Genomic DNA, 16,657 nt, shown 5'->3' on the forward strand with positions numbered 1-16,657 from the left:
CGGTACAGACACAAATCCTGATGTAAACATCATTTGTGTTGATAGTGCTTCGAATCTCGGTACAGACACAAATGTGACCTGATCTTGGAAAACCTACCTTTTTGGCACATGGGTCAATTTTCTGTTTTATAGCTTAAATGAGATACTGGGTGCTCATCTATCTTGTGTTAAAATTTCAGCTTAATATGTTTAAGCATTCCTGAGATATGGCCGATTTTCTGTCCTGTACATTACAAACTAACTTTTATGGTAATGTATTGAGTTCTGTGGGTGATTAAGGATGACAAATGGTGACAAATCACTTTGTTTACTAATAATTCCATTCTTACCATCTAAAATACTTTAAAAGACAATTCTGATAGTTTAATAAAGTATTCTTGGAACTTTTCTGCAATTAAATGCCATGTATCATTGTCTGAGACTAAGTTTTAGCCATTCCAGCACCCTGAACAAATTACCCAATTTGTAAGTTATTTGTTGTCCCACGCATGTGAAATTACTACATGGTCTGATATAATCATCCATATCTCCTAGGAAAAAGAAGCTATGGGTGTGAAACTTCACAGCAAGAAGGTTTAATAGTTGCTTTATCCAAATGTGCAAAATAATTAATTTAAAATATTTTGTTGAAATTTTCATTTGAGTTTTCCCAAAAAGTTAGCTTGTGCCCAAAAGGTAGGTTTTCCAAGATCCGGTCACAAATCCTGATGTAAACATCAATGGATCACAAGATGCCGAATTGCCAGCATACAATGACCCTGCTGTTATTTCTAAGATTGCGGAATTTCATGCTGAATTAGCTTCATTGGATCCAGTCAGATGTTCAACCTGTTATGAAAAGTTCCCAACCGTTTCGGTACTTCATACTACACCTGGCTATACTAATAGCTAATATCCAAGGTACTATTATACCTTTGTGTAGATGGTGTAGATGATCATTTCGTATAAATTGACCACTGTACAATCATGTCTATAACATTAAAGGGATTTATATTTCCTCTTATTTATAGCTAACAAAAATCTGCTGAGTTCACCATCCAGTTGAACACTGCATGACAATCAGTAGCTGGCTACCTAGAGAATTGCAATAGCTATAATGCAGTTAATATAGCATGCATATATTATACCACTTACAAACAGTAGCAAGATCTCATTTGAGCTATCTCTGTTTCATCACATCGTGCTACCACGTTCACTTGAATATACACTCATCATCAACTACCTATTGCTGCTATGCATACTCCCATTAAATATGTTCAGGCTCGCCCCACGATGCTGTTTGCATCTGTCTAGTATAATAATGCTTACAATTCCCATTAAATATTTCTCTAGGTCTACACAGGAAGTGTCTTGATGATAACCACAAGGTCTGTACATAATATACCGCTTACAGGATATGCATGTTATCTACTGATAATCCAGCTTTCTTTGTACTGCAACTGGTCCTTTCGAGTTGTAGCTTTTTTGTTTTCCCTATAAAGTTTTTGAGCCCAGCTTCATGTACCACACACAGTACATGGTGTCCATTAGCAAGAGCCTTCATACACTTGAAATCATCTTTAACACTTTGCAAGTAACTCAGTTTAGTTTAGTGCTTACTCCATACCCTGTGGTCTATGATATAAGTTATGTCCATGTGTAGGTAACATCTTCTGTGTAAGCCGGACCAGAAAGGAATTAAGAACAACAATCGTGTAACCATCAAAATAATAATGTATCTCACAATAATTGTATAAAGAAATGATGTAACTAAAACAACTAAACTTCATCCCTCAGTAAAGTGTACCTAAATACAATTTCATAAATGTACTCTTGGGAGGAGGAGCCGTCTGTCTGCTAGCATCATTACTGCTCACGGCTGTGTCACTTCATCCAGTGGTCATGTATAAGCTATGGAGTAGAGTGTATAATAGAGTAGTGGTCACATGGCAGTATTTTTATAATAATGTGTGAATATCACATGTGCCTTGTGGCGCTTATGATCATGAGCTCCTGATACAGTGAAACCTGAACACATGCATAATCGACATTGTTTCCTAATAAGACTTTGTAAGTTGATGAGCTAACTATCCTGACATTTTTTGAACTTTAATTGATCTAGTGTGTGGTATTCATAAAATTAGGGTGAGAGATTTCACTGTGCAAGTTGCCCTTTGTAATGTTTTGGCGATAGTCAGACTTACTGAGTGTTACTAAACTGGGAATGGAGTGTAATATTGCCCACTCACTAACTATATTCACACCATTATAATGACCTGTACTATGACCCTGTACTTACCCTATCACTCACATCAACTTCACGATGAATCTGTGTAGTTTACCAGAGTGAAGGTCAGCTAACATCATACTGCGAACAATATATGTACACATACAATAATGTAACTGCATCATAACTGGCAAAGCCGTTTTTCATTACCAGTGCATGCAAACACATGCTGTTACAAACAGCCATACTGTACAACCAAACACTCGAGACACAAAACAGATAATGTGTTTGAAACTGTCAATAGTAATCGACGGTAAAATCCTAATTTTGATGAAATAAAACAGAATATTATAACTAATTTGCAGTATTTACGTGAAGACAGTTCCGTACAATGGTGACACCACTGAGGATAATACTCCTTATAGATCCACTAGGGAGAAGGAATTTCACTATTTTTACATCACTATTTTTACATCACTATTTTTACAAGTAACAATAATGATCAACATGTCATATAGAAGTACTCATGTCAAAGCACATTAAAATTTCACAAATCAAACTCCACAGCCTTCGTGATGTTATTGTTAGGTAACAAATGTATCACATGAGCTGGCTAACATGGATCTTGTAACTTTTATTTCAATACCAACATTCTAAACAATATCTGAGCACTTGCAGTATTTATTTCAGCATTAAAAGTAATTTTCTTCTGGAACATGAGGTTCATGTTTGACGACCTGAATGAAGAACAAAAAGTGTATCGTTCAAGTTGATTACGTAACTAATCAAATCATTATTTTCTTGTCTTCAGACTAGTTTGTTAATTTACTGAAATTAATTAAGGCTGGCAAAAGTAATTTCTGCCAGACCCTCAACACATTTACTTTCATACATACTGCACTGTATGTGGACTTAGTTCGTAGTCCCTTGTATGTTGTGTTGTAAAGCCTATAATAATAATAATAATGTTCTCAGCACATTAGAGGGTATACTGTACGTACGTATACATGCACACATGAACACCGCTGTTTACATTGCTGATCACCAAAAATTGAAACGATTAGGGCATACGCTCCAAGCAAGAACAGGAAGTACAAGTACAATTTAAAGTACCACATATGCTTGTATGTACAAAAAATACAGCACTTGAGTGTGTCTCGAGGCAAATACAGCGCTCGATTTTGCCTCATCTCTTGACATGTCCCCTTATACTGTATTTTTCGTACACACATGTAGCACTGCTTTAACTGTAACACCCACTCACGATATCCTCAAAGCATGCAGCATTTATAGCCCATGTGTTTAAACTCTATTGTAACAAAACTGCAACAACAAAAATACAACATTCATCTAACCTGTCTATCACTAAAGAACTTATAACCAATTCAATAAATTCCAAATGCAACTTTTAGCATAGATTATAATTATGATATACATACTCCATGCTTTTAGTCACATTAATTTGTAAATACATATGCATGCTTGTAATTAGAAACACAAATGGCTGCTGTTCATCACATTGCTTTCTACTACACAATAATATAAGCTGAGTAGTGTACGAATACAAGAGTGCATGAGGTTTGAACTGTACCAGATACTACTCAACTTAATGACAAAGAGAAAAAGGCTTCACACACCACAGAGGCTGCTTAGGGCAATTGGAATACTTCCAACTACCATTAATGGTTTAGCACCCTCCACAAAGACACGCAAAAGTTAGAATACTGCAGGTAATTTATCCTCTAACTACTTTGTATCTCCAAATACTCATCTTGTGGCACGTCAATTGGAATCACCCAGAGTGCGGCGTATGTATATAGCTAGCATGATAACATTAAAGTGTGCACGTGCCATTGATGACCTTAAGAATCATTGCCTGCTCTATTGTGCCAAACTCATAGACATTACAACACTTCTTTTACCCAAACCTCTAAGTTGACCACACCTGTAAGCCAAGGCATATTGTGCAAGTTAAACTATGACTTTAATTCCTGTCACAGCTTCAAATAATGCACCCAGGGTAAAGTACCGTCCAGTACACATTTCGTACAAAAAAGTAACATACCTCACATCCTGAGAGTTGAGTATATCTTCTCTCTTGAGTCCAAGCTTGTGCCTGTGTGTCTCGTAATATCGATCTTCATAGGCGCACTGTAATCTCTGATTAATTATTTTTATAAAAGCGCCTGAGGCGCTTATGGACTCAACATGGGTGAACAAAACGATAGCCAGTGCAATCATCTGACGTAACAAGCATTACGTGAGCTGTCTAATTGAATTCCTTTTGAAATGATTAGGTATTTGTATTTCACCAGACCCTTACTTTTTGTCGAGAATGAAGACTGACTGACTGACTCTAATATAGCAAGTTTATGTTTTATCTTATTGTACTAGGTTAGGCTATAGGTATTTTCAATTGTGGTTGTACACGTGAGCTCTCTGTGTGTGCGTTATATAGAATCTTTCCGCCTCGTGGTGCATGGTGATAGAGGTCAAGTGGCTTTCATCAAACATTCCAGCAAGAGAACCTGGTAGCTGAGACGACTGGTATTTGGAGACACTCCCGCATCCGTCTCACTGGTGCTGTGGCGCAGTCGCGAGTCGTTAGCCTTACACTTTCTAACCCGCCGCTTAAAAGTCGTGGTACCGTGGCAAAGGAGATCTGTACCCAGTAAGGCAAGCGACTCATTATCTTGATTCTGTTCTTGTTGGTTTTATTTCAGTTACCGAAAGCAAATTATGACGATGGAAGTTTCACACCTCCAAGCGTCACGAAGGGCTCATCGCGCTCACCTCACTCGAGTTTTTGGGAAGATTGACGCCATTCTGGAGAGCAACGATGCTCCTGATGATAGAAACACTGCCACCCTTCAAACATCGTTAGAGCAACTCGAAGCCAAGAAATGTACCATTGCGGAACTTGACACAAAAATTGTTGCTACAATTGAGGATCCAGAAGCACTTGAATCAGAAATTTTGGACTCCGAGGAAATAATGTTCAATGTGGCTGAGAAAATTACATTAGTCAAAGCAGTGTTGGCCAGACCAAAGCCACTCAATATTCAAGTTCTACCCTTTCAACCGCAGAGTATCATGATCCCACCATCCAGTAACTCAATCAGTGATCAATTGTCAAGTCATTCGGTTAGTAACCGACCATCCAATCACACTGTCAGTGATCAGCCATCAAGCCATACAGTTAGTGATCTATCAGCAAGTCATTCAGCCATTGTTCAACCATCAAAATGAAGATGCATCTGTGACTGACACCCCTCAACAATAGCAGCAAACTGAATCCAACGAAGGAGCAAATTTCGCTCAGGCTCAGGGGTATGTTAACACCTTTGCTGGTATGTCCCAGAATGTCAGCCGCCTCCCCAAGCTAACATTACCCACATTTGGAGGCGACCCATTGAAGTGGCAGACATTTTGGGACTCCTTTGATTCTGCTGTGCACTCTAACAATGTGTTGACTAATGTTCAGAAACTGAACTATCTGAGGGCACACCTTGAAGGTGAAGCTGCAAGGGCAATTGCTGGATTTCCCTTGACCAGTGTTAATTACCAACAATCCTTAGATCTGTTGAAGGACAGGTTTGGTGATCAACAGAGAATCATTAATGCCCATATGCATTCACTGATGAACTTGCCATGTGCTAGCAACAACATAACTGGTTTGAGGGCCTTCCATGATGCCATTGAAAATCATGTTCGTGGTCTGTCAGCCTTGGGTCAATCAACAACGAGTTATGGGGCCCTGTTAGTTCCTATGGTACTAGGGAGACTTCCTGCTGATGTGAGAAAAAACCTGGCCAGAGAGCACAGCAGCCTAGAGTGGATCCTTGACAAGCTAAGGAAATCAATTGCCACAGAGATAAGAGTCCTTGAAGCTGGTGCCCTAGTTTCTCCATCTCAGTCAGACGAATACCACTCCACAGCTTCATTTCACACAGGGGCCATGAGCAAACCTGAACCTAGGAAGCTTAAGTGTGTATTTTGCAAGGGACCACACCCAGTTACACAGTGTGACACTATCCCAGACCAGTCTAAACGCATGGACATTGTCAAGCGTGATAAGCTCTGTTTTAATTGCCTTGGTCACCACAGAGTTGGTCAATGTCAGTCAAAGGGCCGCTGCAAATACTGCAAGGAGCGACATCATACCAGCTTGTGTCGAGGGACACATCACCAACAGAATCCTCCTAACACACAGAGACCAACTTCAGAACAGCAATCTACTCCCCCCACTCAAACTGCACAGAATTTGATAAATTCCACGATATCACATCCTCAGCCAACTAAGGTATGCTTTCTGAAGACAGCTGTTGCTACAGTGAGAGCTAACAACTTTTCTGCACAAGCAAACATATTACTAGACGAGGGAGCACAACGCTCATTTATCACACAAACTCTCGCCAACTCTCTGCACCTTAATGTTCAAAGAAGAGAATCAGTTGCAATTGCTGCATTTGGAGCATCAGAGGTTTCCAACCAGACTCTTCCTGTTGCCACAATCTGCCTAGAAACTACAGAAGGCATTCAGATTCCTATCAATGTTCTTGTCACTTCGAGAATCGCTCAGCCATTCCGTAACCTTCCCTTTTCCTATATTAAGCAACTGCCATATTTGAAGGGGCTACACCTTAACCATGCAATCTCAGACGGTGATGCAATCAACATCTCAATGCTTATAGGAGCCGATGCTTACTGGTCCATTGTGCAGGAAGCCATAGTTCGAGGACCAGGTCCTACTGCTGTTCAGACTAAGATTGGGTACTTACTTTCAGGACCACTACACAACTACACCAGCTCTACAGCATCCAGTATATTTCATCTTAGTTCAGCATCACTGTTCGACTCAAGTGGTATCACCCCAGTAGAAAGCACACACTTTGGGCTGAGTAAGGAATCATCTGACTTCCTACAGGAGTACCTTCACAATTCAGTAAGTCGGCAGAATAATGGTACATACATTGTGAGCTTTCCATGGAAATCCAGCCACCCCGTGCTACCTACAAACAAGTCCACTTGTGAACGACGTGTGAGGTCCCTTACTCCTAAACTAAGCAACACTACTGGCATGCTTAAAGTTTACCACAGCATAATAGAGGAACAACTGAGACGTGGATTCATTGAGCAGGTACCAATCTCAGAATTAGCCAAGCCATGCCATTACATAACACATCACGGTGTGCACAAGGATTCAGCAACAACACCACTCAGGATCGTGTATGACTGCAGCAGCCGTGAAGCCAAGCATTTGGCAAGTCTCAATTATTGTCTAGAAACTGGGCCTCCCTTTCTACAAGAACTACCAGCTATCCTCATCCGATTCCGTTGCCACAAGTTTGGTATTAGCGCTGACATTGAAAAGGCATTCCTACATGTTCAATTGCACGCCAAGGACCGTGACTACACTCGTTTTCTCTGGCCCCGCTGTCCTGATGATCCCAATAGCCCACTTCAAACATACCGATTCAAAGTTGTCCTGTTTGGATCGGCCAGCTCGCCATTTATGCTGTATGCTGCCCTTCATTGCCATCTCACACACTGTAGTTCGACAACATCCAAGGATCTTCTTCAGAATTTGTATGTGGACAATATTCTGTCAGGGTGTTTTACTGAAGAAGAGTCCATTGTGTACTACACTGAGGCCAGAAAGGCACTATCTGATGCCAACTTTAATTTAAGAAGCTGGGCATCTAACAGTGCACAATTGACTACTGCAGCAGAGAAGGATCAAGTTATGGATAGTGGCAAACAAATAAACACACTTGGACTTGTGTGGGACACTGCCAATGACAATTTGTCACTCTCTCAGAAGGCCTTACCACTTGACAATTCTCCAGCCACAAAGCGCAAAGTGTTGCAGCAATCCTCCATGATTTTTGACCCATTGGGTTTTGCGTCCCCAGTTATGATTAGTGCCAAATTACTGCAACAACAACTAAGGCAGAACAAGTTATCATGGGACAGTCCACTCCCGGCAGAGAGCCAACAACAATGGCAGACCCTTCTAGATGATCTCCGACAACTACACGCAATCTCCTTTCCTAGGTGTTACTTTAAGGATGGATTAAGTACAGATGCTCCAATTGAACTACATGTATTCTGTGACGCAAGCACTAAGGCTTATGGAGCAGTGGCATACTTTCGTCAAGGCAGTGAAACATCATTTGTGATCTCGAAATCCAGAGTGGCCCCCCTGAAACAACTCACACTTCCTAGACTAGAACTGATGGGTGCCACTACTGCAGCTCAGATGTTTACTTGGATCAGTTCGTCAATTCATCACAGGATCAACTCAGTCCATATGTGGTGTGACAGCCAAATCGTACTTCATTGGCTCAACAGTGATAAGAAACTGAAGCAGTTTGTTTCCAATCGTGTGTCAGCAATCACTAAAGCTTGCCCTGTCCAATGGTGGGGTTACTGTCCATCTGCAGACAATCCTGCGGACTTGTTAACTAGAGGCATTTCATTCTCAGCTTTACAAGCCTCAACTATGTGGACACATGGACCAGAGTGGATTGTTCATGAAGAATTAAGGCCAACATGGAGTGCTACTGACATACTAAATGTTCAACTTACTGTTACAGATGCTGAGTTGCAATCACCGGACCCAGTTGAAGAAACAACCAAAGGCGATCAGCACCCTACTGTGGCAGCCGTCATTGACATAGAGAGGTATGGTACTCTATCTAAACTGTTGTACATCACTGCATACGTGTTGCGATTTATTGAGTGTATCAAATCACATGGATCCAAGCCTGTAGGACTGATTACTGCCAGTGAACTAAGTAATGCCCAGAATGTGTGGATCCAAAGCTGCCAACATTCAACTTACCTGAAGGAAATCCACTCTTTACACAGGGGACGGACATCCAGTAGACGTCTCCCACTTGTCAGACAGCTCAGGTTGTTTTTAGACTCTGACAATTTCCTCCGTTGTGATGGGAGGATACATAATGCTCCAGTTGACCACAATACCAAGTTCCCCTATCTTCTCCCCCCAATCACAGACTAACCGCCTTGATTGTGTATGCTACTCATGCCACTCAACAACATGGGGGCACAGATACTACAGTGACTGCTCTGAGGCAACGTTTCTGGATTCCTGCAGCACGGAGAGTAGTGGCGAGGTTGCTTCGGAAGTGTGTGATCTGTCGTAGAGTTGCTGGAAAACCATTCCCTGTCCCTGATCCACCACCGCTGCCACAGGCCAGAGTACAAGATGGCCCTCCCTTCAGTGTGACTGGAGTTGATTTTACGGGAGCGATGTACGTGAAGAGGGAAGGAATGGTCGGTGAGTATAAGGCGTATGTGTGCTTGTTCACCTGCGCTAGTACCCGGGCTGTGCACCTTGAAGTTGTAACTGACCTTACAGAAGAAACCTTTCTACAGGCTTTCCGAAGGTTTGCTTCCCGCAGATCATTGCTCCGTCTGATCATATCAGACAATGCTTCAACTTATACATCAGCAGCAAAGGAGTTACATGAATTGTTCCAGTCACCTACACTGAAGTCTGCTCTTATGCACAAGGGCACAACATGGCAATTCATTCCCAAGAGAGCTCCCTGGTATGGGGGCTTTTGGGAGAGGCTGGTTGGAATGGTGAAGATGTCTCTGAAGAAGACCTTAGGCCGTGCCTTTATCACACTCACTGTCCTCCAAACCACCATTGTTGAAGTCGAAGCAGTGCTCAATGATCGACCTCTAACACACCTCTCATCTGCCACTGGAGACCTTGAGCCATTAACACCCTCTCATTTGTTGTGTGGGCGCCGAATTGTTCCTCTACCACATCCAAATGTTACAGATGAAGGGATATCTGACCCTGATTACCACTCTGCAGACCAGTTGAGAAGTAAGATAGACCGACAAGGCCTGCTATTACAGCACTTTCAATCACGATGGAAGAAGGAATATCTGACTTCGTTACGAGAAGTGCACCGCACAACAGGCACCACAGAACAAACAGTCAAGACAGGCGATGTGGTGCAAATACAGTACCGCCCAAACGCAACGTCGCACTCGCGAGACTATTTCGTGCGCGCATGTAGAAATGCTCCCACTCGACACTTAGCATAAACTTGGTAACCCGCGATTGCGAGTAGAGAGATGGTTTACTTGTGGGTGTAATGATTTCGAGTACAGCATTAACCCGCGAGCACTATGTCTCGCGTGCAGCAACTCACTATGTCTCGCGAGCAGCAACTCACAGTAGTCACCCGCGAGTACCTACGTAGAATCCGGATGGACTCGTGAGCAAGCTTGAACATTAGCACAATAATTTACTCATAATACAATTGTGTACCTGGCATCCGTGCAGACATTTCAGTAGAATCGACTCGTACGGACATTTATATCTCTGTTTCACGGATCGCCACACCATGTACTTTTAATGTAGCGCACCAAAACTAATGCGCATGCGTGATTCAGTGTCAAGCGGCAAGCGGCCTCCTGTTGTCGTGTCCTCGTCTTGTGTCGACCTCATGGAACCTCGAAGTAGTGGTCGTTGTAAAGCCATCAGTAAGTTTCACTTATCCATTAGCCTTTTTTCTAATTTAGCCACTTATTTAGGAACGCTGAAGCACACTCACGTTCTACTTCGATTAGTAGAAGAAGGATGCACAGCAATTGTGCGTACAAGCAGCATCGTCGGTACAAAAGAAAAGATTAATAAACTCCAAAAAGGAGACGAAGTCAGTGTCACGTGGGATGATGGGCTAGATTACGCTGCTGTATTCATAGTGTCAGGTATGTACAATCCGCTACAAAAACACTATAGAGGTATACTAATATCGGACCAGTATTTATTATTGGTACACCTTTAGAACAATGATAAAAATATACCACCTAAATAGGCGATGTGATTGAAATAGCACACATGCTAGGGAAGCAGTACATAAACCTGGAACAGTGGAATACGGAATAAGCGAAAATTGCATTCTTGATATTTTACTATTATTTATACCCTCTAAAGCATTTATACAATACTCACCTCGTAGCAATTCCATCGCTATCCTCAGGGCGATCTTTAAATAGAATGAGCACAAACCTAACCACTCTAGAATAACCCAAACTACGTTCTAATACACTTTACTACACAATCGCTACAAAACTAAGTTTTTTTCTACTGCACTTGCTTGTACTAGCCATCACATATAAGTAGCTGCCCGAATTTATTAGAATCATGCTGCATAAAATGATGAGATCTAAACACAGCACTTAACCCTTCAATTTTATATTTAACTTGTTTGGTGATGAATAACTAACAAAGTTGAGGAAAGTTAGTTAAAGTAGATTATTTCTGAGTAGATTTCTTGCGGATAGTGTGTTTTGTGACTAATAATTCTGGGCAGTTACTCATGTGTGGAAGCTGGTATAAGCAAAGTGTAGCAGAATGAACTTATAGTGTATTAGAAAAATGTTTAGCTTAGTTGGGTTATTCTAGAGCAGTATATGTTGCGCTCATTCTATTTAAAGATCACCCTGTGGATTGCCTTAGTGTTGTCTGCCATTGCGATTACAGTTTTGGCGGAATTGCTACGAGGTGAGTATTGTACTGTATAAATGCTATTGAGGGTATAAATAGTAAAATGTTAAGAATTTAATTTTCGGTTATACAGTATCTGGGTTTTACTGCATCCCCACATGCTAAAACCATTGAGATAGTTTCAATAGCAGACTGATACCAAGGGATGGCTTTGACAAGAAGTTAATGGCAGCAGTCTCAGCAGCACAGAGATGCTGCTTACCAGAAGAAAGCAAAATCAAAGCGACTATGAACACAGAGAAGTATGAACAATTTGTTTTAAATAGGCTGTCATCACCAATTGGCATCTAAGATGTTAAAGGCTTTGATGCAGCCATAAAATTCACCAGGATGCTTTATTTACTGTACCTGTGCAGAGTACTGTATAGTCATATTCAAGCACAATACACATCATAAAATGTATTGTGTGATGCCACTATGGGATAAAGCTCATTTGTGTAACACAGCTGTAGCTCACAATGAGATCGAGCATCTGTCTAATTATATTGAAAGAGAGGTTGTGAATCGGAAATAGACAGTCATAGGCATACAGCTTGTAATTTTGCTTTGTTCCTTTATACAAAACAACCTATATAACGGAAGCTGCTTACATGATGTATATCGTACAGAGTAGTGATCAATGACACACTCATAAAATATTGACCAGAAACCGGTCTCACATATATATGTTTGTCCATATGTACCCACATGAGCAAACCATTAAATGGTAAAAGTAGTAAACATAAGGCTAATTAAAGCCCTCCTCTGAGTCACATTTCTTTTTCTGGCTGACAATTCACATATTCAACACAAAAAAATGTACTAACTCCAGCTTGTACCATTTTTAGCTGCACAAGATTTTCCTCTTTTCAGATCATATATATATACATACATACATACTCTGTGTTCATTGTGTGCACATGTCACTGGAGAGGGGGTATACAGTATAGGTGCCCTATATCTGTCAAGACTACATGCTATATTGATCTTGAGAGTTTTGTAACTAATAAGGGATCTATATACGTGAACTGTGTACATTTTTAGGAACTGAACGTATCTGTGAAGAAGAAGATGACAGGTTATATGAAGAAGAAAACATGGAACAGGAACATGGAGCTGAAAAGGAAACTGATGATGAGGAAGATAAGGAAAATGATGTACATGTACCAACTGACCCTCAACAACCTGATCGTGACGGACAAGATAGAAGAGGACGGAAAAGAAAACTAATTACTGTAAGTTAAATTAATACAAACAATATAATGCTAGGAACCACCAATCTAGTATCGGTGGGGTTTAATCTACAGTAGCCCAACCCAAAACACATCCAAAAAAGATGATTTGTTATAAAACTCTTTGAAAATTTAGTGCTTTATATTGAAAGTACTCTTTAGTATTGTCTAAAGTATTATTGTAGTGCATCAAACAAGCTTTCACTTCATGTACAATATACATGTAAACTCATTGTAGAATTATAGTGTTTGTCTTGTACTATATGGGGCTGTAGAAAATACGGAATAGCGGAATAGTAGAATATATATATTTTTTAAATTATAAACGTTTATCTAAATATTATAACCTTTTATAGACACTGATCACTTTGTAGCAACTCTGTCAAGTACCCAATCGCGATGGTTGAATCTAAGGTGGCAAGCTTTTAATAGAGTATGACTATCCACTCTAGAACAATCTATGTAACTAAGCTAAACTAATGTCTATTACACTTTACTACACAATCGCTATAAAACTACAAGTTCTTTTTGCCATACTCGTATACATTAAGCGAATAAGTGCCCAAAATTATTAGAATCATGCTGTACTAAGTGATAGGAGATGAAACTAGCATTTGACCTTCGAATTTATTATGAACATGCTGGGAGAAGGATGATTAAGTGAGTTATGGAATAGAAAGAAGTATAGATATTCTAGGGTAGACTTTAGAGTGATAGCGCTTAGTCTTTTTAAAGGCCACCCTATTGTAAGCAAGTATAGTAGAAAGAATATGTAGTTTTGTAACGATTATGTAGTGAAGTGTATTAAAAAGTAGTTTAGCTTAGTTAGATTGTTCTAGAGTGGACAGTTAAGTGCACATTCTATTTAAAGCTTGCGCCTTAGCATTCCACCATCACGGTTGCGTTCTCAATGGAGCTGCTACAAGGTGGGCACTAGCTGCATAAACACATTGAGAGTAAAATATTAGTTTAATTGTTTAGAATTAAGGTTTCGCTTATTCGATGATCTGCTATTCCGTACTCTGTGATTTCTGGACTCCCGTACTGTGCTACTGTACATCATTTCATAAATAACTAGCTTTAGGTTTAACCCCCAAAAGAGCTTACGGAATTCATATATTAAAATGATATTAAATTTGAAATACTGTAATACATGTAGAAAGAACAGCTCAGGATAGCCAACAAGGAGACTAGTAGTAAGAAGAAGAACAAGGCAAGTACTTGTAGTAGTAAGAAGAACAAGAACAAGGAGATTAATAGTGAGAAGAATACTAGCAAGAGTAAAAAAGATGAAGAAGTTTTTATAGTTAGAGTTGGAAGGTCTCCCCTGAGAACAATCCCACAGAATGTAAGTCTGTATAAGTTATAAGCATAATGCATTTTAAAAGTTAAATGTGACCATCTCAGTGAAAACCCCTCTAGTTCACACAACCTCCGATTTTTTTTTTTTAAATTTCTCACCATTATCTGCGTTGTCCAAGGAATGATTCACCAAAGTTTCAGTTGATTGTGGTGAGCAGTGGTTGAATTACAGCACTAGAAAGTAGGAAGAACAAGGAAAATCGATTTGTACAGTATACAGTGATTGTGAAAATAAACTACAGGCACTTACATTCACAGCCATAACTTCTGTTTGGATTAGTCTGCAAAGTTGGAGTTTGGCTTATAATGTTTACCATGCATTGGCAGATTAACCAAGATATAGTTTTAGCCCTGCAGTCACTTGCTGAAGGTGTCTTTGCTAAAGAAATGGCCATGGTTTTGTTTTACATATACTACATCGTAAACAAATGCATGTGACACGCAAATTGGTTTAATATCGTGCACTACTGCTTGTTTACTTTTTGTTGATGTGCTATGGTCTTTACTCTAGTTGAAAATTCTAATTATTTTGCATAATTTTTTTGTTTACTTTTTTGTAAAATAAAATTATTATGACTGGCGCATACCACATCAAAAGAAAAAAATTGCGCTGCTGGCCCCAACTGTCAATTATCGCCTGAAAAGTGATTCCTTCATTGTCAGCTATTTTCAACCTGTTACACAGCATTACGAATAAAGAACTATTTGAAAAGCACCTCTGCAATCAAAGTTGCCACTATGAAAAATATGGATAATTTCCACGAAGCAAAGCCATCATACGCTACCGCAAACTCAACACCGTTTCTGTCAGCAAAGATGAATGGGACACAAAGAAGTTGACCTGTGCTGTAAAACCTTAATAAATAAACTAATATCCATTTGGTTCCACATTGGGTAATTTGAGATAATAAGTCACTCTCTAGTTCCTATGGACACATATACATTAAATTGACAAGGAGAAAACATCCTGATGGCCTTGCAGACTCCTGTAAGCATTTGAGCGTTACTTGGACAGCTGCACGTTTGAGGTCAAGTCATGGTTTTTTCTCCACCTTTTCAAACATACTTCATATAACAACTTGAAACAAACTGTAGAACCAGGTGTTCAGAGTGTACATCCTTCAGACCTCCAGCACTTTTGCTGCAAAGCCTGTTTGATAAAGTACCAAACTGATAATACATTTGGATAGGATATTGCATGAAATCACTCCTATATTATATGAGAGTAATTTGCATGGGGTATGCAAAGTTATTCCTATATATTATGGGAAAACACCATAGCGTAGGGATATGCTATTTAAATGTATATACTCCTGTATTATATAGGAGAAATTTTGCATATGGGTGTGCATAATCTCTCCTGAGAGTGTGTATGTTAGTAGCGTAATTCTATCCTTTACTCTCTTGATCTGCTTTTCTGACAATATTTTGCTTGCTTTTAAGTTTCAGGCTATTCTTTATTGGATACTTTTATTGCTTTCCATACTTGTTGCGCTTGTCGGTTTCTTTGTGTGTGATAAGATTGATAATTTTAATGGCAAAAAGGTATGGATTAATCAAATGTTGTACCAACTTTGGTGCAAGTAAACATTTTTTTTAGCTTAGCCGCTCTACTTATATAGAGTACTACAAAGATTGCCATACTAAATGATATTCGTTACTCATGGATGTTGTCCTTTTTGGTCATAGGTTATAAATTCTACTGAAGATGAGATTAGAAAGGCAAGACTTCATAGTTGTACAATACCTGTAGATATGTACTAGTATTGGTGTGATTACAGTATCATCAGCTGTTGATGTATTTTCAGTAGCTGGTATAAAAGTGGTATTAATATGTAGTATATCTGTGTTCTATGTTAAAGACTTGAAAAATACAGTGGGACCTCTCTTATCTGGGCAGTCTGGTACATACTAATGTCTGTATCTCAGAAATGTTCAAAACTAAGAAATGCATGCTGATATGCTGAAGTAACTGTTTTAAATGCAGACATTATTATTATTATTATTGCTATCATGTTATGCAGTTTAGTGGGCAAAGGGGGAAGTCACTACAGAGCATTCACCTGTGATGTAAAAATGTTTTATCACCTAGCAACCAAGTGGTAATTATTATTAGTAGAAGAAACAAGCCACCTAACAGGTAAACAGCAACCTTTAGCTTCTCACTTGTGCTTTCATCTAACCCAAACTTTATTATTGTCAATAGACTACAAACAGTGTGACTATAATTTGGGCTGTCAAGACAATGGAGATGCTTGGATAATAGAGGTCCAGATAAGGGAGTTTCCACTGTATCTATTAGGGCTGAGCGATACTACC

General features: G+C 39.6%; 1 protein-coding gene and 1 long non-coding RNA gene across 3 annotated transcripts; one reads left to right on the top strand and one right to left on the bottom strand.

Annotated features, from left to right (window-relative positions):
* Positions 1 to 1,695: 1,695 nt before the first annotated feature.
* Positions 1,696 to 10,595, bottom strand: LOC136247297 (uncharacterized). 2 transcript variants are annotated; one of them, XR_010697324.1, is made up of 3 exons: positions 10,524 to 10,595; positions 2,279 to 2,347; positions 1,696 to 1,890 (listed from the first exon to the last, which is right to left on the bottom strand). It is a non-coding gene; the product is annotated as an uncharacterized lncRNA (long non-coding RNA). The 2 variants fall into 2 exon arrangements; XR_010697323.1 differs by lacking the exon at positions 10,524 to 10,595 and having other exon boundaries at positions 2,279 to 2,824.
* Positions 10,596 to 10,648: 53 nt separating this feature from the next.
* LOC136245083 (uncharacterized) lies at positions 10,649 to 16,560 on the top strand. The gene is made up of 5 exons (XM_066036593.1): positions 10,649 to 10,738; positions 10,790 to 10,966; positions 12,789 to 12,979; positions 14,136 to 14,324; positions 16,028 to 16,560. Exons 1-5 carry the CDS (start codon positions 10,702 to 10,704, stop codon positions 16,100 to 16,102), a joined length of 669 nt encoding a protein of 222 aa, XP_065892665.1. The 5' UTR covers positions 10,649 to 10,701; the 3' UTR covers positions 16,103 to 16,560.
* Positions 16,561 to 16,657: the final 97 nt, after the last annotated feature.

Source organism: Dysidea avara, chromosome 2, assembly GCF_963678975.1.
Source record: "Dysidea avara chromosome 2, odDysAvar1.4, whole genome shotgun sequence".
NCBI lineage: Eukaryota > Metazoa > Porifera > Demospongiae > Dictyoceratida > Dysideidae > Dysidea > Dysidea avara.

Coding starts and splice junctions, on each gene's coding strand:
- LOC136245083 (XM_066036593.1), top strand. CDS start 10,702: ATGGAACCTCGAAGTAGTGGTCGTTGTAAAGCCATCA. Junction 12,980..14,135: donor GGAAAAGAAAACTAATTACT/GTAAGTTAAATT, acceptor TAATACATGTAG/AAAGAACAGCTCAGGATAGC. Junction 14,325..16,027: donor TGAGAACAATCCCACAGAAT/GTAAGTCTGTAT, acceptor TTTTGGTCATAG/GTTATAAATTCTACTGAAGA.